This window comes from Mercurialis annua, linkage group LG1-X, assembly GCF_937616625.2.
Source record: "Mercurialis annua linkage group LG1-X, ddMerAnnu1.2, whole genome shotgun sequence".
NCBI classification, from domain to species: domain Eukaryota; kingdom Viridiplantae; phylum Streptophyta; class Magnoliopsida; order Malpighiales; family Euphorbiaceae; genus Mercurialis; species Mercurialis annua.
In genome coordinates this window covers 10,507,030-10,532,468 of record NC_065570.1, presented here as the reverse complement: position 1 = coordinate 10,532,468, position 25,439 = coordinate 10,507,030, and the positions used below count along the sequence as shown (strand labels likewise).

At 33.1% G+C, this 25,439-nt stretch overlaps 4 protein-coding genes across 16 annotated transcripts; 2 read left to right on the top strand and 2 right to left on the bottom strand.

Moving 5' to 3' along the window:
- The first annotated feature begins 1,488 nt into the window (after nucleotides 1-1,488).
- On the top strand, nucleotides 1,489-6,876 carry LOC126659606 (scarecrow-like protein 9). 10 transcript variants are annotated; one of them, XM_050352957.2, is made up of 6 exons: nucleotides 1,489-1,691; nucleotides 1,845-4,056; nucleotides 4,154-4,208; nucleotides 4,289-4,396; nucleotides 5,234-5,342; nucleotides 5,984-6,876. In XM_050352957.2, the coding sequence occupies exon 2, from the start codon at nucleotides 1,860-1,862 to the stop codon at nucleotides 3,978-3,980; it is 2,121 nt and encodes a 706-aa protein (XP_050208914.1). In that variant the 5' UTR covers nucleotides 1,489-1,691; nucleotides 1,845-1,859; the 3' UTR covers nucleotides 3,981-4,056; nucleotides 4,154-4,208; nucleotides 4,289-4,396; nucleotides 5,234-5,342; nucleotides 5,984-6,876. The 10 variants fall into 10 exon arrangements, 9 of the variants coding, with proteins under 9 accessions (XP_050208914.1, XP_050208869.1, XP_050208876.1 ...); XM_050352912.2 differs by having other exon boundaries at nucleotides 5,234-5,448; XM_050352919.2 differs by having other exon boundaries at nucleotides 5,231-5,448.
- Nucleotides 6,877-8,405: 1,529 nt separating this feature from the next.
- On the top strand, nucleotides 8,406-10,837 carry LOC126657022 (pentatricopeptide repeat-containing protein At2g37230). The gene has a single exon (XM_050351642.2). The coding sequence runs from the start codon at nucleotides 8,588-8,590 to the stop codon at nucleotides 10,760-10,762; it is 2,175 nt and encodes a 724-aa protein (XP_050207599.1). The 5' UTR covers nucleotides 8,406-8,587; the 3' UTR covers nucleotides 10,763-10,837.
- Nucleotides 10,838-12,600: 1,763 nt separating this feature from the next.
- On the bottom strand, nucleotides 12,601-14,722 carry LOC126657029 (UPF0161 protein At3g09310). 4 transcript variants are annotated; one of them, XM_050351651.2, is made up of 5 exons: nucleotides 14,460-14,722; nucleotides 14,313-14,375; nucleotides 14,003-14,143; nucleotides 13,784-13,892; nucleotides 12,601-13,173 (listed from the first exon to the last, which is right to left on the bottom strand). In XM_050351651.2, the coding sequence occupies exons 1-4, from the start codon at nucleotides 14,656-14,658 to the stop codon at nucleotides 13,834-13,836; spliced, it is 462 nt and encodes a 153-aa protein (XP_050207608.1). In that variant the 5' UTR covers nucleotides 14,659-14,722; the 3' UTR covers nucleotides 12,601-13,173; nucleotides 13,784-13,833. The 4 variants fall into 4 exon arrangements, with proteins under 4 accessions (XP_050207608.1, XP_050207616.1, XP_050207613.1 ...); XM_050351659.2 differs by having other exon boundaries at nucleotides 12,601-13,169; XM_050351656.2 differs by having other exon boundaries at nucleotides 12,601-12,891.
- A 2,967-nt stretch (nucleotides 14,723-17,689) lies between these two features.
- On the bottom strand, nucleotides 17,690-20,839 carry LOC126664608 (uncharacterized protein At5g02240). Its single transcript, XM_050357090.2, has 7 exons — nucleotides 20,409-20,839; nucleotides 19,258-19,529; nucleotides 19,125-19,161; nucleotides 18,932-19,029; nucleotides 18,750-18,811; nucleotides 18,140-18,263; nucleotides 17,690-17,999 (listed from the first exon to the last, which is right to left on the bottom strand). Exons 1-7 carry the CDS (start codon nucleotides 20,650-20,652, stop codon nucleotides 17,880-17,882), a joined length of 957 nt encoding a protein of 318 aa, XP_050213047.1. The 5' UTR covers nucleotides 20,653-20,839; the 3' UTR covers nucleotides 17,690-17,879.
- Nucleotides 20,840-25,439: the final 4,600 nt, after the last annotated feature.

Here is a 25,439-nt window from a genome sequence, read left to right as displayed (position 1 = left end):
TAATCGGGTTTGATATACAAAACTCAAACACGACACTGATATTACACGGGTTACACGACACGACACGTATAAACACGTTTATTAAAACGTGTTAATGGATCAACCCGTTTAAAGTGACACGTTTAAACCCGTTTACTTATTTAACTACTTTTTTAATTTATTTAATATTACTATATTTTGAGATAAATACTATTTTAATTATATATAATATAAAAAATTTAATTAAAATTAAGAATTTAATCACATTTAAATTATAAAAATAAATAATATTTAATTAAAAATAGTTAACCGTGTTTACACGTGTTTAAACGGGTTTGGTATTGACTACTCTATGGCTATTGCGCTTGTTCCTTCAACGGTCAGAGTACCCGCAAAAGGCGTGTATAGGTTTGATTGAAATACAATTTGGATTATTATTTAATTAAAATTTGCATTAATTAAGGCGTGCTAGATATAATAGTGTTAAAAATTATTTTTGGTGTCTAAAAGTGTTAAAAATTATTTACGAGAGCCTAAGATTAAGGGCATGGTCAATTTACCCCGTCAAACTTGTAAATTGTCCCATAAACTTTTAAAATATTGTAATTAGTTCAATTTCTTAGACTTAGATTACCATCGCTTTGGATTTTATAAGTTATTTACAGCCAATTACATTTCAATCCTTCAAGTTTTCAACTGTGACTAATCACGACTGCTTGAATTCAAACAAACTGATCGATAAATCGTCATTTGGACGAATTTCCCTGAAAATCGTCATTGGACGCTTCAGTCCATTATCACTTTTTACCAGTGCAGAAAATAGGCGTCTAAAAATATATTCCTAAATAAAATATTTTTTAAATATATTTTTGTGTTTCGAATTTTTATATGCGTAAATCATAAAATATATTTATTTGAATCATTAAGAACGTGTGTGTATATATATATATATATATATATATATATATATATATATATATATATATATATATATATATATATATATATATAAAAACCTGTTAACTGCGGTTTTTAAAACTCCAAAAACTAAACCTAAATCTAAACTTAAACCATTAATCATAAAAAATTAAAAATCAATACATAAACCTGAAATCCTGAACCGGTTAACAATATTTTCTAGTTCGTTTAATCGGTTTTGACCCTTTTTTTGTCTACCCCTAATCTAAATATGCTACAACATATAACGTAATTTCTTGCTAACCAATATTATATATATCGTATAATATTGGTTAGTTGCGGGTCTATTTGACCCAAAAGCCTCAAAAATAACGTATTTGATATATCGTGTCAAATTTAGGTGGTGGAATGATCCTTTGTTATTACTATAATATTAATAGATTTGTTAATCAAATTAAATACGCTTCATATTTCATTATCAATCAAAAATCAATTTTTTATGTAGTTAATTAAGTTGACGAAATATTTTTTCGCATTTTCATATGATGTCCTAGTCAGATAGTTAGTAAAAGTAGTCGTCCTCGTACAAAATTTCGTCTTTTTAGGAATTGATATGTCTCCACTTCTTACAGGCTACCTAGAAAGATTCCCACTCTCTTTATGTACTCTAGGACAAAATACACACCGTGGATTATCACTCATCTTAATGTCCCACTCATAAATCCACGGCTGAGATTAACTTTGCTCCTCTTCTTCTTCACTTCACTTCACTTAGAACCTGAGCTTTCAACAAGGTACTACTTTTAAATTCATGATTATTGTACTATCAGTTCACTTCTATAGTTATTTCTAGCTGTAATTTGTAGTAATAACTGGGTCTGTTTAGATTTTATTTTATGTTTTGGGATAAGTTTGTATTCATTAATCAATTAATGTCTGTGTTATAGTTTTCTGAAAAGTAAATGAGCATGGATCCAAGATTAACAAGTTTTACAAGTTCAATGAATGGAATCAAAATGGGAAATCAATCTGTATTTGATAACTCATTTCAAGATCTTACTGGGTTTCCTTACAGCCATCCCATTCCATCAAATCCAAATGGAAATGGTGGAGAACATTCCCCTGAAGATTGTGATTTTTCTGATACAGTTTTGAGTTATATTAGTCAAATTCTTATGGAAGAAGATATTGAAGATAAAACTTGTATGCTTCAACACTCTAATTTAGATCTTCAAGCTACTGAGAAATCATTTTATAATGTCCTAGGCAAGAATTATCCCCCTTCCCCCGAACCAAATCGACCTTTTTTAAGTCGAAATGATAGTTCCTTCGGTAATTGGAGTACTAGTAGCGGCTATATAGAGGATAATCGATGGATTAGTAATCTTTCTTATAATTCGTTCACACCGCAATGCATTAGTGTTGCTAGTAATGGCTCATCGAACAGTGTGATCTCTAGTGATTCTCCGAGCAGTATGATTCAATTTGGTAACTGCTGGAATGTTGAGAACCAGCCCGTTTTGCAGTTTATGAAGGGGATTGAAGAGGCTAGCAAGTTTCTTCCAAATGGGGATGATTTGTTTCGTAATATTGCAGTCAATAGGTCAGTGATTGGTAAGATTATAGTCAAGGAAGAGGGAAAGGAAGGTGGTGGAGAGTTTTTGCCTAGTGGGCGAAGGGGAACGAAGAATCTGCACGGGGAGGATGGATTTCATGAAGATGAAAGGAGTAGCAAGCAACCGGCTGTTTATGTTGATTGTGACATGGAAGAACATGTGATTGACAAGTTGTTGCTTTACACTGCTGGAGAAGGTCAGAAAGATTTCTCTGATCTTTGTGAGTCGCTGAAGAATGCGTCGATAAAAAGTGAGCCTAACACGCAACCTAAGGGGTCAAATGGTGGAAAACGTAGAGGTAAGAAACGTCAAGAGAAAAAGGAAGTGGTGGATTTGAGAACTCTTTTGATTTATTGTGCACAAGCTGTTGCTGCAGATGATAATAGGAGAGCAAATGAATTGATGAGGCGGGTTAGGCTGCATTCTTCGCCTTTTGGTGATGGGAACCAGAGATTGGCTCATTGCTTTGCGGATGGTCTTCAGGCACGTCTGGCTGGGACTGGAAGCCACATTTATAAAGGCATTGTTAGCAAGCGAACGTCTGCTGCCAATGTCTTGAAAGCTTATCATCTTTATCTTGCCGCATGCCCTTTCAGGAAGCTAACAAATTTTGTTTCTAACAGGACAATACTAGATGTAGCATCACATTCGATGAGACTTCATATTATAGATTTTGGTATCTTATATGGTTTCCAGTGGCCTACTCTTATTCAAAGGCTTTCATGGATACCAGGAGGACCACCAAAGCTCCGAATTACTGGAATAGAATTTCCCCAACCTGGCTTCCGTCCAGCAGAACGAGTTGAGGAAACTGGGCGCCGGTTAGCAATTTATGCTAAGAAGTTCAATGTGCCATTTGAGTACATTGCCATTGCCAAAAGATGGGAAACCATAAAACCAGAGGAACTTAAGATTGACAGAGAAGAAGTCCTCTTTGTCACCTGTTTTTATCGAGCTAAGAACTTACTTGATGAAACAGTTACAGTGGATAGTCCAAAAGACATTGTTATTAGATTAGTAAAGAAGATAAATCCTAAAATCTTCATTCATGGAGTAGTTAATGGGGCCTACAGTGCCCCATTCTTTGTTACACGTTTCCGAGAGGCTCTATATCACTTCTCTTCATTATTTGATATGCTCGACTCTATTATACCCCGTGATGACATAGAGCGAATGCTAATTGAGAAAGAAATCATCGGCAGGGAGGCGTTGAATGTTGTTGCCTGTGAGGGATGGGAAAGAGTTGAGAGACCAGAAACATACAAGCAGTGGCAGGTCCGCTGCATGAAGTCTGGGTTTGTGCAGTTGCCTTTTGACCGTGAGATTGTGAAAGTAGCAACACGAAAAGTGAGGAATCTTTACCATAAAGATTTCCTAATTGATGAGGATGGACGGTGGCTATTACAGGGATGGAAGGGGCGGGTTATTTACACGCTATCCGCCTGGCGACCGACAGAAGAAGCTTGAAACCATGGTTATTTTCACTTATAGCTGTGCTCTCCCTTTTGAGGTGGTTTTACCTAAAGACAGCTCAGAATCTCAGGTGTTGCTGATATGACATTTTATCTCTCTATCCTCATTGCAACTATTGTACATGTTAATGTTACTAATCCAAATGCATGATTTATTATTATTCGCAGGCAATTCCTATATGATTTTAATGGCCGAATGACCTATGAAAGACTACAATTAGAGGTATGATCAATAATAATTTGGAATGCAATTCTTTCATTTGATATGAGGTCTGAAATGTTCTTTTATTTTCTTGAACTGAGATATGTGGACTGTTGTGGTTATGAGTAACACACATAATCATGTCTGAAGTTTTAATCATTTGATCAAAAGCTTCCACGGGGTATAGGACGTATACTATAAGTAAACAGGTAAGGCTCTCTTATAAACTGCACATAAGCGTGCTGACATTTTCGGAATGCACATACTATTTGATCTAATCTGCTTACCTTTTCTTATCGGTTATCATAATGATTAGTATCTCTGCATTTTTTGACAACAACAAGAAAATCTACTTGTTGCATGCATAGCAATGTTACGAGCAGTAGGCTATATTTGGTTTTATTTCATGCATACTGCAGAACTACTATGATCACAGTTTTACAAATATTATGACTTGGAATCTTACCAAAAGTAACTCATTTCCTCAGATTCCAGACCTTTGATGAAATGCCCTGCCTTCCATTTTCTCCTGGATTATGAGATCCTGTTTTATTTTGCATTATTATTAGTTAATGCTGAATCCCTGTCAATTTCTATGTTCAGACGTTATGTTGAATTTTTGAGTATTATGGTGTACTTGCTTGAAAGTTATCGTTACAATTATAATTTTGGCCTCTTTACGAGAAGGGCTACTTTGAATTTGTCATTCATGCTGCATTTTCTGTTCATTTGGGTGAACTTTTGAAGTACTAAATCTCCATTGTTATTTCAATATACTTTAGTATTTCTGCTTCCATTTCTAATGGGAATTCCATGTTTTCTCGTGCTCTTGCAGTATCAATTTGGCATTTCTCCTTTTTTACATCGAAATTGTCTCATTTTTTTTCATTTGTTTTGGTTGTTAATTGTGTACTTGGATTTGGGAGTATAACCCATTAAGAAGAAAGTTTTGAATGATCATGCAATTTTCCTCCATTGTCTCAATCTATGTTTATATCCATATGATTGATTGTTTATAAATTTGTTGACAACTTTTATACCAGCAGAAAGCAAGGAGCAGAAACTTGCTGAGTAGTGGCAAGCCAAGCATTTACGTTTTTCCAAGTTTCTCGAGCAAATGGCGTGCAGACCGAGGCATGGAGAGCCTAATGGACGGTAAGAAGAATTGTTGGCTTGCTGGTTTCAGAAATGGTGGGGAATTTTACTTATGGATGTCTAGTTATGTAATGTCTGCTTCTGGATTGGAATTCTTGAATGCAAGGTATGATTAACATTCTGTATTTGGATATTCTTTTGAAAAATGTCATAAATTATATGCTTCTAGTGTTTCAAACTTTTTGTGAGTCATAGGAAGATAAATTGTTTAGATGGTTTTCTTCTACAATAAAATAAGAAATCTCGGCGTCCTGATTCACAAAATTGGATTGTTTAAGATGCTTCAGATTGTGTTATTCCCATGGTTTTTCTTATGATAACATACTCTTCAAATCATTGTTCATAAATAGATGATACATTTTTCTATATATAAAGATAAAAAAGTGTCATACATGAAAATTAAATTTGCTTAAAACTAACAACAAAATCCAAATTTAAAATCTATGAATAAGATTTGATGCTATGTAGAGGAAAATATTTCTTCTATATCAAAAAACGGATCATCGATGTCATTTTTTTAAATGTATTGAGCGTGACATGAGTACTAAAACATATATTGAAAATTGAAATAAATAATAATTATATATTATTTTGAAATAAATAAGGATAACGCGACTAATTTTGATTGATGCTTTATTTAGAATAGAGTATGAATACTATATGATCAGCTAAAGAAGGGAAAAAAAGAAGCATTGCTGAGAACGACCATAGGAGCAAAGACCATAGGAGCATTATTGATGACGACCATAGGAGCATAATTGGCAGCAGCGGTGGTAGAAATATTGTGGGAAGCATTGTTGCCGATAACAATTCTACCAAAAGGACCGTTGTTGATGACGACAATAAGGGGATTATTGGCAGCGGCCGTAGTATAAACATTGTTGGCAGCAATAGGGGCATTGTTGCAAATAACAGTTCTGCCGGAAGGACCGTTGTTGACGATGACGATGTAAACATTATTGGTAGCTGCGGTGGTAGGAACATTGTACAGCAGCAATAGGGGCGTTGCTACCGGTAACAATGCTGGTGTAAGGAGCGTTGTTGACCGCGATATTGTTAGGTCCATAACCAGCATAAGCCGGTGAAGCTACCCCATAACCTACGGGTCCATTGCCAAAGAAATTTGGTGGATAACCAGATGATGATCGAATGCAATACGAATAGCTGCAGGTTGATGCAAACTGAGTATCCTGCTCGGAACGATCATCACCATAATGCTCATCATCATCGTAATACTGCTCGGAAAGATCATCACCAGCATACTGCTCGGAAAGATCATCATCAGGTTGAATATTTGGAAGGTCTACATTAGACTTTTGCCGCTTGTCCAAACGAATATCCTCCTCCTGATCTGGCTCCACATTCGGATTACCGCCATGGTCACTTTTTGGAATTGCTTTGGGTCAAGAGGGCCTGAATCTTGGTGTCTATATGCCACATTGTGTAGGGTTTATATAGGATGTGGGATCTTCAACACTGTGATAAAGCAAATGATTAAGCAGTTCATGGCGGCTCTATGTTGCTTATTACTTCATGCATATCATTCTATTGATTTCAGTTCCGCTAAAATTGAATCAAATTCCTCCTACTTGGCAGCTAATAAGGAAACAAAAATATGGTTATCCAAATGTATATAGAGTAATTATTGACGTATTCCACGTGGCACATTTGTTAAAAAAAGGAAATATATATAGAGTAATTTATTAGCGAGAAATATTTTAAAAGAGAACAAATTTAAATTGGTCATAAAATTGATCAATACATTATAAATTGGCATTACCCATCTAAGATCCTACAAACATGCTAATAAATTAATTCTATTACCCATTAAACTCTTTTTTTTTGACGAGATTACCCATTAAACTTACAAAGCTAAATTTTGGCTAAATTATTGAAGCTATTATCACATGAAATTTATATTGCTGAGAAAAATGTAAACAAAATTCGGTGGTTAGTTTGATACATTTTACAAAGTTTGAGCACCAGCAATTCAATTAGCCTTTTAAAAGAATTCAGCATATATTCTTATAGAGTGAAATTATTTGTAGAACTATATATAAGATCTTCCAGTGTAATTCCATTTAGAGCCTAGTTAGAAATATTCTAGTTTAAAATTAAGGGTTAATGTAAAAAAAAATAACGAACTTTACACGTTTTTTTATTTTAATCACGCAGTTTAAATTTTTTCATTTTCATGCACGAACTACCGCTTTTTCTCCAATTCATGCACGGTGCTGAGTTGGCACTCGTTCATTGGTGTAAAATGACCTCCACATCAGCAAATTATACCAATGGAGCCGTTACACCTCAGCACCGTGCATAAATTTGAGAAAAAAATGGTAGTTCGTGCATTAAAATAAAAAAAATTAAATTGCGTAATTAAAATGAGAAAACGTGTAAAGTTGGTAAATTTTTATGACATTAATCCTAAAGTTAATCCCTAGAAACTCCAATAGTAATTATTCAAAATAAATTATTGGGTAAATTTTAGATTTAAACAAAATAAAATAATAAAATATAATAATTATTAATTGAATTAAGATCCTTTCAAGTTAATTGAACATGTTAATTGGTGTAGATTAACTTAATATATTTTATGCTTTTTTAATTTATATTATTTATTTAATAATGAATGGTGTAGATTGATTGAACATGATAGGTCATGTTCAAGTCATGTTCAATTAACTTGAGAGGATCCTAATTAGTTCTTCTATCAATTATCAAAAAGGCACATTCATAGAGCAATTGGTTCCTTTAATTGAACACAAAAAAGTTAAATTTAAAAAAAGAAATTAAAGTAATATGAAAACCAACTTTTAGTTGCGTAATGTTAGTTACCTTAATCATGAATTTTTTATTTTATTAAATCCAGTAAATTTTATTGATGGAAGATCTATGTTATTATATTTATTTCTATTTATAAAATCTTAAAATGATGTAGAAAACAATATTGAAATAAATAAAAGTGAGCTGTAAAAATATAATTATATATTAGATAAAATAGAATCATTGGGCTATGAAATTAGTTGAGTATAATTGAGCCCACAAAAACATCGAACTTTGAAATTCAACGAATAAAAATACAAAGTTCAAAACCCTCAAATTAAAACCCTAGTTCTTCTTCCCTTCATTTCAATGGAGCCACTTGAATGAAGATCACAGACAACGAAGAACAACAAGAAAAACATACCCATTAACTCAAAACTTTGCACAGACTTTTAATTTCCCTCACCCATAAAAATAACATGGCATTTTTACCCCTCTCTAGACACTACAAACACCATGTTCATCACACTTTACCAAGACTCTCACTCCATTTCTGCACTTCAACAGCTGAACCAATCCAAGAAATTCAAATCAAGAACCGAATCCCTCGAGGTAAGCGTCCAAACCCAGAAAAATTAGAAGATGTAATCTCCAAAATGATGGCTAATCGGGCCTGGACAACCCGTTTACAGAATTCAATTCGTGATTTAGTCCCTCAATTTGACCATTCATTAGTTTACAATGTTCTCCATGCTGCTCGTAACTCCGAGCACGCGCTTCAGTTCTTCAGATGGGTCGAGCGATCCGGGCTGTTTAAACATGACCGTGAAACCCATATGAAAATCATTGAGATTCTTGGTAGAGCTTCTAAGCTTAATCATGCTAGGTGCATTTTATTAGATATGCCGAAAAAGGGCGTTGAATGGGATGAAGATATGTTTGTTGTGTTAATTGATAGCTATGGTGAGGCTGGAATTGTTCAAGAAGCTGTTAAGATTTTTAATAAAATGAGTGAGTTGGGTGTGGAGAGGAGTGTTAAGAGTTATGATTCTTTGTTTAAGGTTATTTTGCGGAGAGGGCGGTATATGATGGCGAAACGAGTTTTTAATAAGATGTTGAGTAATGGGATTGAGCCGACTAGGCATACGTTTAATATTATGCTTTGGGGATTCTTTTTGTCGCTGCGGTTGGATACTGCGATGAGGTTTTATGAGGATATGAAGAATAGAGGGATATCGCCGGATGTGGTTACTTATAATACTATGATTAATGGGTTTTATAGGTTTAAGAAGATGGATGAGGCGGAAAAGTTGTTCGTCGAGATGAAAGGGAAGAATATTGATCCCACGGTTATTAGTTATACGACTATGATTAAAGGATATGTTGCAGTGGAAAGAGTGGATGACGGATTGAGGATGCTTGACGAGATGAAGTCGTTTGGTATTAAGCCGAATGTTCATACTTATTCGACTTTGTTGCCGGGGCTTTGCGATGCCGGGAAAATGGTTGAGGCTAAAGATATTTTGTCAGAGATGGTGTCCAGGCATCTTGCTCCAAAGGATAATTCGATTTTTATGAGGTTGTTAACTTGCCAGTGCAAGGCTGGGGATCTCAGAGCTGCTGAGGATGTGCTAATGGCAATGATGCGCCTGCATATACCAACCGAGGCGGGTCATTACGGTGTGTTGATAGAGAATTTATGCAAGACTGAAGAGTATGATCAGGCAGTGAAGTTGTTGGATAAGCTTCTCGAGAAGGAAATTATTACAAGGCCTCAGAGCACTCTGGAAATAGAGTCGAGTGCTTATAACCCTCTGATTCAGTATCTATGCAGTCAAGGGAAAACAGGAAAAGCAGAAGTCTTTTTCAGGCAGTTGATGAAAAAGGGTGTTCAGGATCCTATCGCCTTTAATAATCTGATATGTGGTCATGCAAAAGAAGGGTCTCCTGATTCTGCTTTTGAAATTTTCAAAATCATGCGTAAACGAGAGGTTCCTCGAGATTCAGAAGCTTACAAACTGCTAATTGAGAGTTACTTGAGGAAAGGCGAGCCAGCTGATGCCAAAACAGCTTTGGATGGTATGCTTGAAGACGGGCACGTACCTGATTCATTAGTATTTAGATCAGTGATGGACAGTTTATTTGAAGATGGAAGAGTTCAAACAGCTAGCCGTGTTATGCAAAGCATGGTGGAGAAGGGGGTGAAGGAAAATACAGACTTGGTAGCTAAGATTTTGGAAGCTCTTCTCATGAGAGGCCATGTTGGGGAAGCCCTCGGACGAATCGAGCTACTTATGCATAATGGTTTTGATGTTAATTTTGATCATCTTCTGTCTGTTCTTAGTGAGAAAGGCAAGACAATTGCAGCTCTTAAGTTGCTAGATTTTGCCTTGGAGAGGGATTTCACGGTAGAATTTAAAAGCTACGATAAGGCGTTGGATGCACTTTTAGCTGCCGGGAAAACCCTAAATGCTTATTCAATTTTGTGCAAAATTATGGAGAAAGGAGGGGCAACAGATTGGAGTAGCAGCAATGATTTGATTAAGAGCTTGAATCAGGAAGGAAACACAAAGCAGGCTGATATTCTCTCAAGAATGATAAAGGGAGGGGACAAGTCTCTTAAAGGTAAAAAACAAGCTTCTTCTGCTGTGTAACCTTTGCCTTTATTTCAATGTAAAACGTCAACTAGTTTTGAACTCAGCAAAATAAATTCAGATTTTTTTCTTCTAGTATAATTCTTATCCACTATTGAAGTATGGAAAATCTTGAATTGAAACTGATTTTACTCCATTTGTTTGTTTATAAGCCAACTAGTAATATCGTCTTTTTAGATGACAAACAAGTCAATGTGCTTGAAAGCAGCCTATTAAAGAAATTTAAGTTATAGCTATATCACAGAACCTTGTAATGCACATTTGATGACAATTTTTTTCATTACATTTTTATAATCAGAAATATGCAGGTTACTATCATAGAACATGTTAGAAAAGCAGTTTGTAGAATGGCTCTTTTTAAATGTAAAAAGGAACAGAGAGCAGATACAATCTCTAATATATCAACATAATGTTTCAAGCAATAGGCTATGTTTTGTTTTATTTCATGCATACTGCAGAACAACTATGACCACGAATCTTGGAATCTTACCAAAAGTAACTCATTTCCTCAGTTTTCAGACCTTTGATGAAATGCCCTCCATTCTCTCCTGGATTATGAGATCCTGTTTTGTTTCGCATTGTTATTAGTTAATGCTGAATCCCTGCAATTTCTATGTTCAGAAGTTATGTTGAATTTTTTGAGTATTATGGTGTACTTGCTTGAAAGTTATCGTTGGGGATGCCTGTGATTACAATTACAATTTTGGCCTTTTTACGAGCAGGGCTACTTTGAATTTGTCATTCATGCTGCATTTTCTGTTCGTTTGGGTGAACTTTTGAAGTACTAAATCTCCACTGTTATTGCAATATACTTTAGTATTTCTGCTTGCATTACTACTGGAATTCCTTGTTTTCTCGTGCTCTTATTCGGCATTTACTGTTATTACATCGAATTTGTCTCCTTTTTTTTCATTTGTTTTGGTTGTTAATTGTGTACTTGGATTTGGGAGTATAACCCATTAAGAAGAAGGTTTTGAATGATCATGCAATTTTAAACCATCGTCTCAATCTATGTTTATAGATATATGATTGATTGTTTGTAAATTTGTTGACAACTTTCATATTGAAAAAGCTATATACCAGCACAGTGTAGTGTAGTTGCTTAACCTGACGTTCTTTGATATTTCATGTTTGTACTAGAGTTAGAAGTAGAAAGACGGTAGATTTGAATTTCTATTATAGTTATTTTATATTAGATCTTTTAAAAAGCTTTTGAAAAAGTAAATAAATTTAGATTTCCTAGTTATGCACATTTTTATGTCAAATATTTATGTAAGAATGAACATCTTTCTTATTAATTTAATGATACTTGTAGGTCTGTGAGCATTAAGTTTGACATCTTTCTAGCTATTGTTTAAACATATGCAATGCTGTAGCTGCCTTTCTGATCATTTAGCTTGTTGTTAATCCATTTTTTTTCTTTTTCCGACTACGTTTGTTCCGTGGAATCTGCAATATATTAGGATTTCAGAGTTCCTTTACTAATTTCCCAACTCAGGTAAAGCCAATACCATAATACATGATTGCTCCTGATAATTTTATTTTGGTTTTCTTTCCATATTTTTTATCCGCCAATTGTGCGCATTCCATTCAATAACTTTATATGCAACAAAACTGATTTTTGCTTACAAAACTGGGAGATTATCACTTGGCTTTGCTGATTTTATCAGCAAACTTGAATTATGCCGAATCATGATTAAGATTCTTACTTTGCTTAAGAAATCTGTTGTCTGTCATCTGTTGTTGAGGATGAAAAGTTTACGACAGCCATAAGCCAATGCAAATGATCATTTTTCCATATAATATGGTCGCTAGTTGTAATAGAAGTTGTAGCTATATTGCAGAACCTTGTAATGTACATTTGATGACAATTTTTTCATTACATTTTTACAATAAGTATGCAGGTTACAAATATAGAACACGTTATAAAAGCAGTTTGTAAAATGGCTCTTTATAGATATAAAATGGAACAGAGAGCAGATACAATCACTAACATATCAACACCTTTTCTTAATGGAATCTATATAAATTCCTGCAGCTAAAAACAAGTACTGCAATCTTCTTTCTCGATCGCATCAACTGAGAAATACGAGATCAAACTGACATCACTACTTTCCGATCCATATCACCTGAAGGAGCGCAATGTAAAAAATACATTCATAAGTTCAAAAAAGCAACTCAGACACCACAATCAACCCGAAACCCCTAAGACAATAAGTTAATGGATCCCTTCTTTTTGTATTTTTTTTTCATTATATTCATATTTTTCCAATGTTGGATTTTCATCACATTCCGTCAAGAAAGTGTTAATTTTGGAATAAAGTGCATCGACTATCAGCTCCCTCCTATTTGATCGTTGGCAACGTATGCTACCTTCATATTACAAATCTGTTTGAAAGCATATAACCTGGCTGAAGGCAAATCACAATAAGCGCACCTCTCAAAATGATTCGCACCATAACAGAAATTAAATCATGAAGGAAACCATCAGATTGATAGGACCTAAACAAAAGAATGCTCAAACGAACTCACACCAATCTCTAACGTACCATGTGTGCAAGAAACTTTTGTAAAGGCTTTGATATAGCCATTAAAGGCTTGGACAAAAACCGGTGTGAATTTCATCGTCATGCAAAAGGAGCGGACACCAAATCACCGATTGTTAAGTTGCAAATTCGGCCTTTAAACATAAATGAGCAACTATCCAATGATTTAGCATGCATTGTAGAATTCAAGTTATACCTTAAAGGGCTATATGAAGAAGGTGAATGAAGTGTGTTCAGTATGTAATGAGGTTTCAGACAATAAGAGTAAAATAACTCAAATCTGACCAGACTGCTTGACATGAAAATATTAATGTAAACTCGGTGATCAAAAGTGCCAAACATGGTGATCCTAAACAAACTGATCCAGTAAATCCTTTATCTTGATTACAAAAAACTTTTAACCCCATCTTATATCAACGACTCAATAACTTCACATTTTAGAAGATAAGCTAATATAAACTAAAAAAAAACAAACCTGAAATCGAAATGGATAAAGCTCCAACAACCCGAAAAGATTAGAAGATCTCATTCTTGAGGTGGAGTTTCCTCATCAAACCACCGCGGAGGATCAAATCCAGAACCACCTAGACAACCAAAAAAGTACATCAGATTAAACAAATACTACAAACCAGTTCAAATGCTGTTACAATTGACAAATAACCTAATTGCAAAGCAATGCATACAAAGAAATTACCAAGAGGATTACAGCGACATATACGCCAAACAGTCAAGGCCGAGCCTTTAACAAAACCATACTTCTTATAAGCAATCATCGAATACTCACTACACGTCGGAACATATCTACAACTTCTCGGTAGCACCGGAGAGATCTCCCCTGCACTTGTTCATTTAAACATTTACAATTATTTCACCTAATCTTTTTTGGCAAATTGGGAAAGGGGAGCGCTCGTGGGAGGAACTAAACCCTCAACCTAGCAGAATGTTAATTAGTTCACCTAATTAATTAACAGCCAAAACAAATAAAAACCTGAAATTTTACATACTTTTGTAGAATCTGAGTATTGACAATGCAGCTTTAACTCCTAAACTGTCAACTCCCTCATCTGCTGATTATTTTACATCAAAAACATGATTTTCAAAATTCAATAATTACTGAGAGAAGTAAAAAAAACTGAGTAAATGTTATGAACCTGGCTGGTTATGAGTGTTTTGAGCCGAGTCTGTATCCAATTTATTGCTGCAATTGGGATGCTTTGGTCTTTGGATTTTCATAGAACCTGTAAAGCTTAAGCTACTGTAACTATGGCTTGCAATGGTAGTGGTACCTAGGGTTTTGAAATTGTTAGTACAGAGTGGTTTATGGTTGTTGAAGGAGATACTTAACGCCATTTTTTGGATTCTGGTTTTGTTATTGTTGACAGTTAAGACTGTTAAGATGGGGTTTTTGATATTTTTGTTCCCCCTATCTAGGGGGAATTCCTATTTTGTGCCTCAGGCCACAAAAATTCTATTTTTGTGCCTGAGGCACACCAGCCCGCAATGGCTAATAACGGGCTGGATACCAGCCCGCAATTAGCCATTGCGGGCTGGTATTAAACCAGCTGATTAGCCTTAATCAGCTGGTTTAATACCAGCCCGCAATGGCTGTTTGCGGGCTGGTCTCTCCCCATGATTGGGGAGAGAGTAAATACACTCTCTCTCCAATCATGGGGAGATATTTTTTTTTTTAAATTTATATACTATTTAAATTTATATATATTATATAAATTAATGTGTAAATTTTTTAAATTTATATATATTATATAAATTAATGTGTAGATTTTTTAAATTTATATATATTATATAAAAAAAATAGTTAAATTGTTGAATCAAAAATTTAAATTTTGTATGATTAATTTTTAAAAGTCTAACAAATAATAAAAATAGAAAAGAAATGACGATTAATAAAAAAGATGATTTTAAACTTACCATATATAAAAGAGAAACATTGAAAAAGGTAAGCAATAATACACCAAATTTTTTCACCATAATTTACACATTAATTTTAGAAGTCCAACAAATAATAAATGAAAAAAATGGCAATTAATAAAACTAATCTACAATTTCGATATTAAAAAAGAATTGAGCGTTTTTCCGAGTAATATGTAAGCGATAAAGATAAATTAATAATAGAATTATACATAATAATAAACAAACCATAACCCACAATTAAATTATTTTTTTTATAATTTTAGTATCTCAATTATTAAACGTATTTATTTATGTAATTTAATTTTTAATTTTATAAAGTATAATATAATTATAATTATAATTTTATCAAACTCCAAATTTGTACAGAAAAACTCCGCATTACATAAATTCTCTATAAATAATAATTTGTAGTTCATACGGAATTCACGAATACCATTGAATTGAAAAAATTATTTTATATAAAAATGAATAGATTCAAACAACATTTCCATGCAAGCACAAACATCATACTTCGATATAAAATTTGCTATGCTCAAATTTATCGCATCATTTCGCTAAATCACGTCTATATTCATCAAATCATGTCTAGGTTCATTCTCCAACAGTAACCATTTCCATTATTACAAATAAAAACAACACGCATATGAATGTTTCCATTCCCTCATCTCAAACAAATATTACAAAAACATCAAAACTCCCACTTTAAATAGGGTATGCTGCCCGCAATGGCTGTTTGCGGGCAGCATTAACTGGCCCGCAATTAGCCATTGCGGGCCAGTTAAACACCCTGATTAAGGGTGATTAACTGGCCCGCAATGGCTAATTGCGGGCCAGTTAATGCTGCCCGCAAACAGCCATTGCGGGCAGGTGGGCCCCAGGCACAAATCTGGAAATTTTGTGCTCTGGGGCACAAAATCGGAATTCCCCTTATAAGGGGGGAACAAAAATATCAAAAACCCGTTAAGATGTTCATAGTCTTATGAATGAGTTTAAGCGGTGTCGTTAGAGAGTTAGATTAATGGCAAAATATACATTTAGGTCCCTAAACTTATCCAAGTTTTGATGTTAAATATATAAAATTTTATTTGTCAATAATGAATCCCTATATTTTAAATTTTAGAGACATTATGAAAATGAAACGTATATTATATATACTTCAAGAGTCGTTAGTGTGACTAGGATAATTCTTTAGTTTTGGTCATATTTTTACTTTTGGGTTTTTAAAAATTAGTCCATAAACTTAATTTTTTCATATTAAATCATTAACTTGATTTATTTTTTCAATCATTATTGACACCATTAATATATTTTTGACAGGAAAATTTAATGTTTATAAAATAAAAAATAATTCAATGTCGGCAAATAGAAATGGATCCATCCGACATCAAAACATAAAATAGAGTGTTTGTCAAAAATACTCTGTTTTTGAAAAATATTTACAGAAGAAATTTCGGGTTTGATTATTTATTTATGTACTCTTTTTTGTGAATTTTATTCTATTTTTTTTAAAAAAAAATAGACTTCGTTTGTTTTATAAACTGTTTTAAAAACGGCTTTAAAATGTGTTTTTACAAAATGTTTGAAACATTTTGAATATTTAGAAACAGTTTAAGAAATAATTTTTTAAAAACATGTGTAAATTGTGTATTTAATCATTTAAGATGTTAATATTTGAAACCAGACTTGCTTATACATTGTTTTAGATTTTGAGCATATGTAAATTGAATAATATCCCATTTATTTGATTTTGTGTTAGAATTTCAAAATTAGATGTTCATTTCAGACTTTGTGTTCCATGCTTGCCATGCTAGTCTAATGTGATTCATATGCCAATTTTATTTGCATTTATGCATATTTGAGTTTTTTCTAGTTATTTTCAATATTTATTCCAATTAATGCTTCATTCCTAGTTTTCATAAAACTTTAATTGTTTCTTGTATAATGTGATGTTGTACATGAGAGTATTTTAATAAAATTATTTAACTTAAAAAAAACAATTCCCTATAAGTCAAACCATTTTCTAAACCTACATCTTTTAATACGTATGCATCTGAACTAAGAAGTGAGGTATAGCAGTCGGTTTAAAAAAGAGTCCTAATTCGGTTAGATGGATACTCCTGTCATCGGGTCGCCATAAGAATGAGCGCATACGAGCGTGCGCACAATTCAGACCAGGCGAGCTAAAGCCACTTTGTGCAATTTCTTCTTTCACCACTTGTAATCCTATCGCTTCTTAAAAATCTACCTCAAAAATTCTCTTTTTTACTTCGTCATCCAGAACCGATATAGAAATTGGTGATGTTTTAACGTTGTTTATCTTCATTACATGGGGGTTTCCAGGAAGGATATTGTGTAATTCCAGCTCTAAACAAGTCTTACAAGTCAAACAAAGTAAAATTCTTTACTTTTTTCTCTGAGAAATAAAATTTTTAATTTAAAGGGATAAAGAGAATCAAAAATAATTGTTTTTTCTATATATCAATCCTTGTCCATAATTATGACATTTTGGCACTTCTCATACGTATGGATTCCATACAAAAAGATAGGTTATGTTCTTCCACCTTATCAAGATAACTTATTACAATACTGAAAACCAAAGATTTCACGGTCCAATGCCAATACTAATGATGAACCAAGCTTCAAAATCGTGAACTGACTTGGGAAAAGAGAGCCTTAAAATCTTTGGTCGGAGTGCCAGTTCCCTCCGGTTTCGAGGCTAGGTCAAGTGCCTTAAATTTAGCTTCCTCAAATTGCAATGCCTGTTGTTTAAAAGAAAGTATGGGGAAATTTTATATAGAAGTACTCAGCTGAAAGCTAAAGAATGAAGTGCAATTACTGAAAGAAGCTGAAAGATTGGTAGATACATGTTTGCTGTGGAAAATGCCTTAAAATGTAGTACCTGCAGGCAGACTTCTGCAACATCAGCCCTCGCAATGGTTTTAGTATCAGTTTGAAGAAGCTCATCGTCCTTCCCAACAAGTAATTCCCGCACACCTCCGTCTTTATCTTGTAGTCCTCCAGCCCTGTGCAACCAATTCATTCCATGTCAATCGACAAGCTTCATAAACAATTTTGTATCAATGTTGAAAACATAAGAAGCAGTAAATATTTTGGGTTGGGGGGGAAGGCATTTTACAATGCATCTGTTCATGTTTTGTATTTTGCAAGAAATTCAGGGGCACACTAAACAGGTTGCCATACTTGTGAAACTAGAACAAGAATGCCTTCTGAAATTAACCAGATGAAGGGAAGTTGCTGACAATGACATAAGTAAAAATCTGACTGTTTAGGGTGAAACGGAAGAAAAATAAGGCTCTTTGGTGAGTATTCGAAACAAAAAATTTAGCAGAATGTACCAATTTGAGGCTGAAAAATGTCTCATCATAGTTCTCGCAGCCAATTATATGATAAATAAATTAAACTCCATTAACAGAACATCAAAAATATTATGAGACCAAATTTTGAAATGGGAAAGATACTATATAAGAAGTGCATTAACACAGGTCTACCTTATAATTGTGTATGGAATGCCCGAGTCAGCCAAATACTGCTCTGCCTTTCTCTTCCAGACCTTCAAAATCGAAAAGATTCAAGTTAAAGTTGGCATGCAATGAACCGCATGAGGAATAGTAATAAACAAAAGTAGGCACAAGTAAATTTTAGAAGCCATATACATAGAAGAAAGACAGACCAATATATTGCCATTGCCCAAACTGTTTAAGGGATGATTGAGATTTGTTCCACCCATAGAGCCAACCAGTACAATTTGCTTTACTCCGGCAGCCTTAGCTGTTCAAATGGATCAAAGCAAGATCAGCAAGAGAATCTCAGTTATATAAGAAAATAGTAATGGAGTTGATAAAAAAAATAAAACGAAACCTCACCAGCATCTATTTGATTTTTCTGACCAATCCAATCAACCTAAACAGAAAGATTCCGGCATCAATGTAATGTCAAGAAACCGAAACAAAAGACGATAAGAACCTAAATGAGTGGATCCAATAAGTAGATAATTACTTGCTCTGGATATGCCCCGTCTTCAAAATAAAATTCAGGTCTACCACCTTTACTTGGATCAAACCCGGGTTTCATCTTTGGCACTGCACTCGTAAGGATTACGAGAGCATCAATTCCTTGAATAGCAGGAATAATGCTTTCGCTTTCTCTAATATCCCCGACGAAAACATCCTCCGCTCCACCAATTTTCTCCTTACTTTCTTGAGTTCTTACCAAACCTCTTGCAACATACTGGCCAGACCTCTCCTTTAATTTGGTATAAACTATTGAGCCTGCATAATTAGCAATGCAAAGACAAATAAAAGCTCACATCTTCATATTATACCATTTAATTTTTGCTTTAGTATTGAGTGACAAATATTAATGTAATGTGAGAAAAAAAAATCATAAGATTTAGAAACTTGTACGTAAAAATCCTCAATAATGAACTAATTAACAAGCTAAATCTTCTGAAATATTGCAAAAATGGCAAGCATCCGAATGCTCATTGATTGTTTTTAACATTGTGGAAATAAATTAGAAGGGTCAATCTGGCCCTCGAACTTGTGTCTCGGGATAAAATAAATTATTCTTAACTTTTTTTAATCAATTAAATTTCCAATCATGATCAAATAAGTCATTTTTAACTTTATTAGTTATTTAGATCCCCAAATTCTCTTGGTCAAGTAACTCCTAATTTATATTTTATATATCTCAAATGCGAACTTACTAGAGGCCGACACAAATTTGGAAATCTAATTGACTGAAGTGATTTGTTTGACCCCGAAACACAAATTTGATGACCTAATTGACCTAAAAAGGATAAAAATGACTTATATGGCCTCGAAACACAAGTTTGAGGGCCGAATTGACCCTTTGTTCAAGTAAATTACTCCGTTAATGTAAATAGAAGAACTCATATGCGACAAATCTTACAGTCCCTTTTATTTTCATTACGCATGAACAGGAATGGAATTAAAGCCAGGTACATAATTTCATCAACACCAATCAACTCGAATAATTTTACATCTAAAATATTTACAAATTTGTGATTAGCTGATCAATAATCATCTAACCAAAATCAATTCCTATACAAAACATAAAATTAACAAAACAAAGAACAAAAATCTAATTAACAAATTAGAAATGCACAAAAAAAAGACATTAATTACCGGTTCTGCCACCTGCTCCGGTGACGAGGACAGTGCTGATTGAGCTTGAATCCGCCATTGATGCCGAGACAGCTTCTAGTCTTCTTCTTCTTGCAAAAGTTTTTAGAGAGAGTTTAGAAAAGAGAGCAGTAGAAGATTCTGGAAATGAAGCAGTTGTAAGGGGTAAGAGCAAGGGTGAGGATGATGCCACGCAAGCACATTTATTATTAGAGATTAGGATTGGGACACGTAGTGCCGTTGCCATTGGATAATGGGCGAGTAGTGAATGCTGACCGTTAGTTAGTTGTTTGGGAAGTTTTCATCCGGTGACCTGCCGGTGTCGGTGGTTGAATGACTCAGTTCAGTTTCTGTGAGTTATGTGTTTCACCGTCGGAGCCGTTTGGTTAGGTGACGGTTGTTATCTGTTATTTTCGGATTTTCTTATCTTTTAGTAATATTTTCGAAACTCTTATCTTTCACTGACAAAAAAAGGGTCATTTCACGCCTCTAATTTAGTATAAAAAGCAAAGATATTCAGATTTAAATTTTATAGCCATAAAATGCACAATTTTGTTATTGTTTTGATCAATTAACACCCCAAAATGATAACTTAACTCAAAATTATATATAGATTACTTAAAATTAATATTATGAATTTTCATCCACCTCAAAATAATATTTTAAATTCTATCTTATCTAAATTTGAGTCGATGGATTCTCAGCTAAGCACTTGTTACAATAGCGGCGCGACAACGGACTCTCGTTTGCTTCTATGAAGTTCAAATATGCATCTACGAACATCTTTATCACTTCCCGATTGAACTTATTGATCGAGATATGTGTGCTTTTTAACTTCGCCGCAATTTAGATACATTCTTTTTAACAATATATTAATTTCTGAGATGTTATAAGATATTTTTATAAGTATTTAAAATGTTTTTGAATTTAATTTTTTATATAAAATAATTAAATTATAAATGTTTGCATTTTAAAAAATATATAAAGTTATAATAAATATTTAATACATCGTAGATATTTTATCTATCTACGATGTATTAAATATTTATTATGTAAGGCTGAGATCAATTAGGTATGCAATGTAATATTTAACCGTTATCAGCTCAAAAAAGTAAAGAAAAAATTAGCATTGATAAAAGAATTTGGAAGTTTTAGTATTTTTGTAAAAAAGGCCATTTTGTAGCCTATTTCCGTAATTTTCTCATAAAAAACTCATTTATCTTCTTATCAACTTGGGCCTACAGCCCAAATAATTTCAAGGCTGAAACAGATTGTAAGCCATTACATATTTGTTTTTGGCATAATGGTAAAAAAAACTCAAATCTTGATAACTTGTTGTAAATTTATCCAAACCTTTTAATTTTTGCAATAATATCCAAATTGTATTTTTTTTTTGCATAATAGCCAAATTGATAGTTAAATTTATTGTCTTCAATTAAGATATTAGTATATTATTATTTTTTGATGTATAATAATATAGTAAAAGTCCAAACAAATAGCAAAAAACTTAAAAAAATTCACATAAAAAGTGCAATTTGGCTATTATTGCAACAAAAATAATGCAATTTGGATATTATTACAAAAATTAAAAAGTTTGGATAAAATTGCAAAAAGTTGTGAAGGTTTGGATTTATTTTACCATTAAGCCTTTATTTTTTTGAAGTGGAACTAGCCATCAAATGTTACTTACTCAAATTATATAATTAGTTAAAACAACAATATGCATTTTGTAATTTCTCCACAACAGAGATAGTATAATAACTTGGAAAGGTAACTGAAAGCAACAAATTAGATTACACAAAGATATAGTACTTATTTTACTGAAATATAAAATCATGCATAGATATTTTCTTAGTGTACGAACCAAATTATTTCATGATTGGTAGATTATTTATTTTTGAAAAGAAAAAAAAATTGGAATAATATACTAAACTTGGCAATTCGTGTTTGGTATTCCAGCTATATTTGTTGGACCAAATGAAGGATAGCAATGATTCAATTATTCAACAATGAATGAGTCGGCCATTTTTTTTTTACGCCCATCCGGTTTTCAAGGCTACGCCCTGACTAATTCGGATCCGACCCGCGTCGTGCACCTAGTATGGTGGGTGAGTCTGCCAGTGAGAATTTTCTGCATTCACAAGGACTCGAACCCGAGACCTTGCTTAAGCGATATCAAGCCGCTTACCACTTGGACCAACTCCCATTGATAGTCGGCCATTTTAATATAACTAGTTTCGCATTACGTGCTATACACGTGGCTCGTAACGTAACTCGTCAATGTATATATTAGTAAATTTATTATAATTATATCAATTTTTTATTTATAATTAATATTAAATTAGTTAATAATTTTTTTAAAAGTAAATATAATATATTCGGTTATTAAATTTTTTTCATACTGAATTTATTCTTTTTTGGTTTTATAATAACCATAATAACCATAATTAATTTAATTTTATTAATAATACCTTTAAAAATAATAAGCTAAAAATTTAAATAATAATATATTGATCAAATACAGTATTTTAATTTTGTAGTTAAATCAACTAAAAGATAGGTATTCCTACTAATTTAGAGACAATTTAGTTATTTTTTACAAAGTAAAAATAAAAACTAAATGAATAATTTAGCTATCTATTCTAATTAAGATTTTAATTATAATAGTGATTAATTAAATAACTAATTAATTAATGACTATAAAACATTTATTTAATAATAAATTAAAAAGAATTATTCAATAAATTTGTCTGTCCACCCATCTGTGCTTTTAATGATTACTCATTTAGCTTGTATTATTAAAGTAATTGAATTAGGAATATCAATACTTGCCGAGCTCACAATTGAATTAGGAATAGCACTATATTGTAAACACGTTCTCATCCAAACTTTCATCATAAAATCAAACTTATATGGCTATGAGGATAAAAAAAAGGTGTAATACCACGTACGTTTAACGTTGCCGAAGTGAGCAACGCAATTTAAATTAATAGTCAGAGCGACTAGAAAAAAAAAGAGTTAGCGAAGGAATTAAGTAATTAAGAACGAGGATAGGTCGATATTGAAATTTAAAGAAGAAATTTCAATATTTGTAATGCCTAAATTAATTAAACGGGACTAAGGAAAAGTTGGAATTAAAAATAAGATTAAGTCCCCGAGAAATTAGAAAATGAAATTTTTATTTCCCGAAAAATATTAAATAAATAAATTATTGACGGGAATCAGTAATTAAGAAAATAATATTAATAATTTGGATATCAATATTCATAAAAGAAAAATAAGGATGAAAAAGTGACGGAAATCGTCGTTTTCGCTCAAATTGGAAAATTGAGCGTTTTAGCCAAAATTTGGCAAAATCGATTAGCGGAGTCTAAATAGTGAGTTGGCGGAAGAGTATTATTTATTTGTACATAAATAATACGAAATTTATCGAGATTTAACGATTGAGTGATTTTTGGACTAAATTGAGTAAAAGAAAAGCTTAGGACTAAATGTTGAGGAGGTGGCTTCATTAAGGGTTGAAGTGCATTTTTGCCATAAATATATATAGTCAATTAAATGATTAAGATCAGAATATACACCCCAATTCTCAGCTCAAACCCTCACCATCTTCATCATATCAATTTCTTATGAAAACCAAATTTTCAATTCATCATAACTTATTCGTTTTAGCTCGGTTTTGGTCGATTCTTGCGGCAACGGAAAGAGGAGAACCATACCTACTGATTGAGCCCAATAATTCAAGGTATAAATCTCATCTTAAAGTTAGGGTTGCTGCTGTAAATTTCTGTTTTGATGATAATGGTTGAAAATGATGTTTATAAGTTTATAATTAATAGTTTTGGCATGATTTTGATTGATTAAAGCTAAATTTAGGGGATGGCTTGAGTGAGTTGTGAGAGTTTTAAATTGTGGGGTGTTAGGGTTTGATGAAAGTTTATGTGTTGAAGGGGGGTGCCCATGGCCATGGTGGTCGGACCCTCATCGTGCCGAAGCACGGTGAGCTGCTGCGGGCAGCAGCCCTGGTGCGACACACCAGGGCATTGGCCGGCCCTTTCCCTTTCAAATAAGGGGAGGGCTGAGTTGAGGGGAAGGGGGCTGATGCCACCCTCCGTTTGTGTTCGAGTGCGTAATTGTTTCGATAGTTAATGGAGTTACGAAACTAGGAATAAACTTGACGTAAAAGCAATTTTTAGGATGAAATGTTAAAGATTTGTAGTTGGAATTGGTTAGGTACTATGGCATTATTAGAAGTTGATATATAGGTAATCACATTGAATTATAGGCTGATTTAAGTCGGTTAAAAGGATAAAAGAATAACCATAAACTTGACGTTTTAAACATAGAACGTAAATGACGAAACTTATGTTAAAAAGTTGATATCGAAATGAATAAGTAAAATGGTTATAGAAAGTGTAATAGGACTGTCCTAAGTTGATAATAAGGTCAATGACTTAGGGTAATAGTGGTGCTAAACGAATTTCAAATGTTGTTTTTGTATCGTGTTTGAACCGAGTAGGAATCGATAGGCGACGTTTAGTGAAATGAAGTGCATTTCGACTAAGGTTAATATTGTATGAAATCAAGAATTTTAAAGGTTATATATGCTGTTTTAAACTCAATTTGCTAAAGGAAAAGATGTTAAGGTTAAGCATTTTGAGATTTAAACACGAAAAAGACAAAATTGACGTAACAATGCGACGAAGCAAATTTAGACATTTGAGCGAGTTTTATAGGATTGATTAGGCATTATAGATGGGTTTAAGTTAAGAAGACTTAACCTAATATAGTAATTTAATAGTTTTGATTTTACAATGCCAATGAGATATAAATGTATTTTGAACCTCGTTTGTGACAGACAAACCGAGAGGCGACGAGATCGACGGTTTTGGCCTAGGAGTATTCGGCCAAGACTAATGAGCATAAACAATTTTGGATTGGAAAGCAAGGAGTGAGTATACTTTACTCTCGCGTATTTTTACACTATTAGTATATTATAAAATATTTTATTTATAAGTTATAAAAATACATAGC

Excerpts from the sequence above, each read along its gene's own strand:
- LOC126659606 (XM_056106048.1), top strand. The coding sequence starts at position 1,860 with ATGAGCATGGATCCAAGATTAACAAGTTTTACAAGTTCAATGAATGGA.
- LOC126657022 (XM_050351642.2), top strand. The coding sequence starts at position 8,588 with ATGGCATTTTTACCCCTCTCTAGACACTACAAACACCATGTTCATCAC.
- LOC126657029 (XM_050351651.2), bottom strand. The coding sequence starts at position 14,658 with ATGGCGTTAAGTATCTCCTTCAACAACCATAAACCACTCTGTACTAAC. Across the intron at positions 14,376-14,459 it reads AAACACTCATAACCAGCCAG|CAGATGAGGGAGTTGACAGT; the intron begins GTTCATAACATT and ends TAAAATAATCAG. Across the intron at positions 13,893-14,002 it reads ATGTCGCTGTAATCCTCTTG|GTGGTTCTGGATTTGATCCT; the intron begins GTAATTTCTTTG and ends TTGGTTGTCTAG.
- LOC126664608 (XM_050357090.2), bottom strand. The coding sequence starts at position 20,652 with ATGGCAACGGCACTACGTGTCCCAATCCTAATCTCTAATAATAAATGT. Across the intron at positions 19,530-20,408 it reads CGGAGCAGGTGGCAGAACCG|GCTCAATAGTTTATACCAAA; the intron begins GTAATTAATGTC and ends CTAATTATGCAG. Across the intron at positions 19,162-19,257 it reads ACGGGGCATATCCAGAGCAA|GTTGATTGGATTGGTCAGAA; the intron begins GTAATTATCTAC and ends CTTTCTGTTTAG.